The 1,469-nt window shown below is 51.5% G+C and overlaps 1 protein-coding gene across 1 annotated transcript in view; it reads right to left on the bottom strand.

Annotated features, from left to right (window-relative positions):
* Positions 1 to 205: 205 nt before the first annotated feature.
* Positions 206 to 1,469, bottom strand: part of B4GALNT3 (beta-1,4-N-acetyl-galactosaminyltransferase 3) — an 89,868-nt gene continuing 88,604 nt past the window's right edge. Inside the window, exon 20 of the mRNA XM_006923945.1 lies at positions 206 to 314. Coding sequence (XP_006924007.1) covers positions 206 to 314 — 109 coding nt within the window. The remainder of the gene's footprint in view (positions 315 to 1,469) is intronic.

The following is a 1,469-nucleotide window of genomic DNA, read 5'->3' as shown; positions in this document are numbered from 1 at the left end:
GGAGGCCCAGAGGGTGAAGAGAGGGGCCTTGCAGCTGTCTCTACGTCAGAAAACGGCTTCTGGTGGAGTAGGGGTGTTAGCTCTGAGGCCTCTCTGGGCTTCGGCTACCCTCCTCTCACCTCCCTCAGCAGCGAACAAGGTGCTGGGGGAGTAGCTGCAAGTCAAGGGGCAGGAAGTGGTCGGTCCAGCAGGTCGCCCCTTGGGATTATGGCATCTTCATCTGGCGGCGGTTCCACATGCCTCGCTTGGAATGGAAGTGATGGAAGAAATTCCTGAGAGAGAGACGTTCCACTTCTAGGCCCGCTTGGAGGATCCTGAGTGGGGAGGGACAGGATGAGCCACAGAAGCACAGGAGGGAATTGTGGAGAGACCCAAGCCCCCAAGGAACCCACCCTTCTACATCTTCATCAGACCCTGCCCTGATCTTCCTCTGTTCACTCCCCACAGGGCAGGGGAGCAGGATGTAATACAAATAGTGTGGGCTTTAAAGCCAGACAGCCTGGGTTTGAATCCCAGCTCCAGACCGTGTAAATCACGTCATCTCTCAGAGCCTCAGTTCACTGATCTCTAGAGAAAGGATAATAATGACATATATACACTGGAGGGTGATGGTGAAGACTAGAGGTAGTGGACATAAATGCTCAGCACAGTTCCTGGCACACATCAAGAGCCAAATATCTGGCACTCAGCTTGCAGGGCACACTTCATGGTGCTTCATGGAGGCAGAGGGCTGAAGCGGACCTCGTCCCCAGCCTTCCCCCTGTCACTTTCCTGTATGTTAAGCTCGTTGGGAGTCCTTCTCACAGAGAGGCCTGTACTTCGGGCAGGATGGCAGTTACTGGAATTTGGAGAGGTTTCTTTCTGCTTGGGTCCCAGAAGAGGCAGGATGGTTGAGAACTGTGCCAGAAGTCTGCATCTTCCAGCCCAGCAGATCAGGGATGGAGGTGATCCCTAGCTCAGGCTTCTGTCCACTTGGGATCTACCTGGATCTGGCCTTTAGAGCTGGGTTATCTCATATAAGCTCCCTCAACCTCCCTCCTTTGCACCTTAAATTCTCTTAGTATTGTCATCTTCCTTTCCTTTCTTCCCTCTAGGGAAAAAACACACAGATTGGGTTTTTAAGCCTCTGACACTTACTGGTTGTGAGATTTGGGGTAATTTATTAACTTCTCAAGACTCAGTTTTCTCACCTGAAAAATGGAGATAATTACTCCTAACTCAAAGAGGTTTGGGGAGGAATAAATGAAGGGATGGAAGTGAATGGCCCACCTACCAGTATAGGCACCCAATGATTGATGGCTGTCTCTTGCCCTCCCAGGGAGAAGTATATCGCTTCTTTGTCAAGGCCCCCACTGCCCTGGTGCTTTTGACCTTGCCCTGTCCACCTCCTCTGGACACTGTTCCCTTTCTTTTTTTCCCCTGCTCTCTCCTTTGTCCCCACCCCTTAAGCTCAACTCTCAAGGTATCAT

Source organism: Pteropus alecto, unplaced genomic scaffold (genome assembly GCF_000325575.1).
Source record: "Pteropus alecto unplaced genomic scaffold, ASM32557v1 scaffold76, whole genome shotgun sequence".
Lineage (NCBI taxonomy): Eukaryota > Metazoa > Chordata > Mammalia > Chiroptera > Pteropodidae > Pteropus > Pteropus alecto.
Note: the sequence above shows the minus strand (reverse complement) of the source record. Positions and strands in the feature narration are given on the sequence as shown.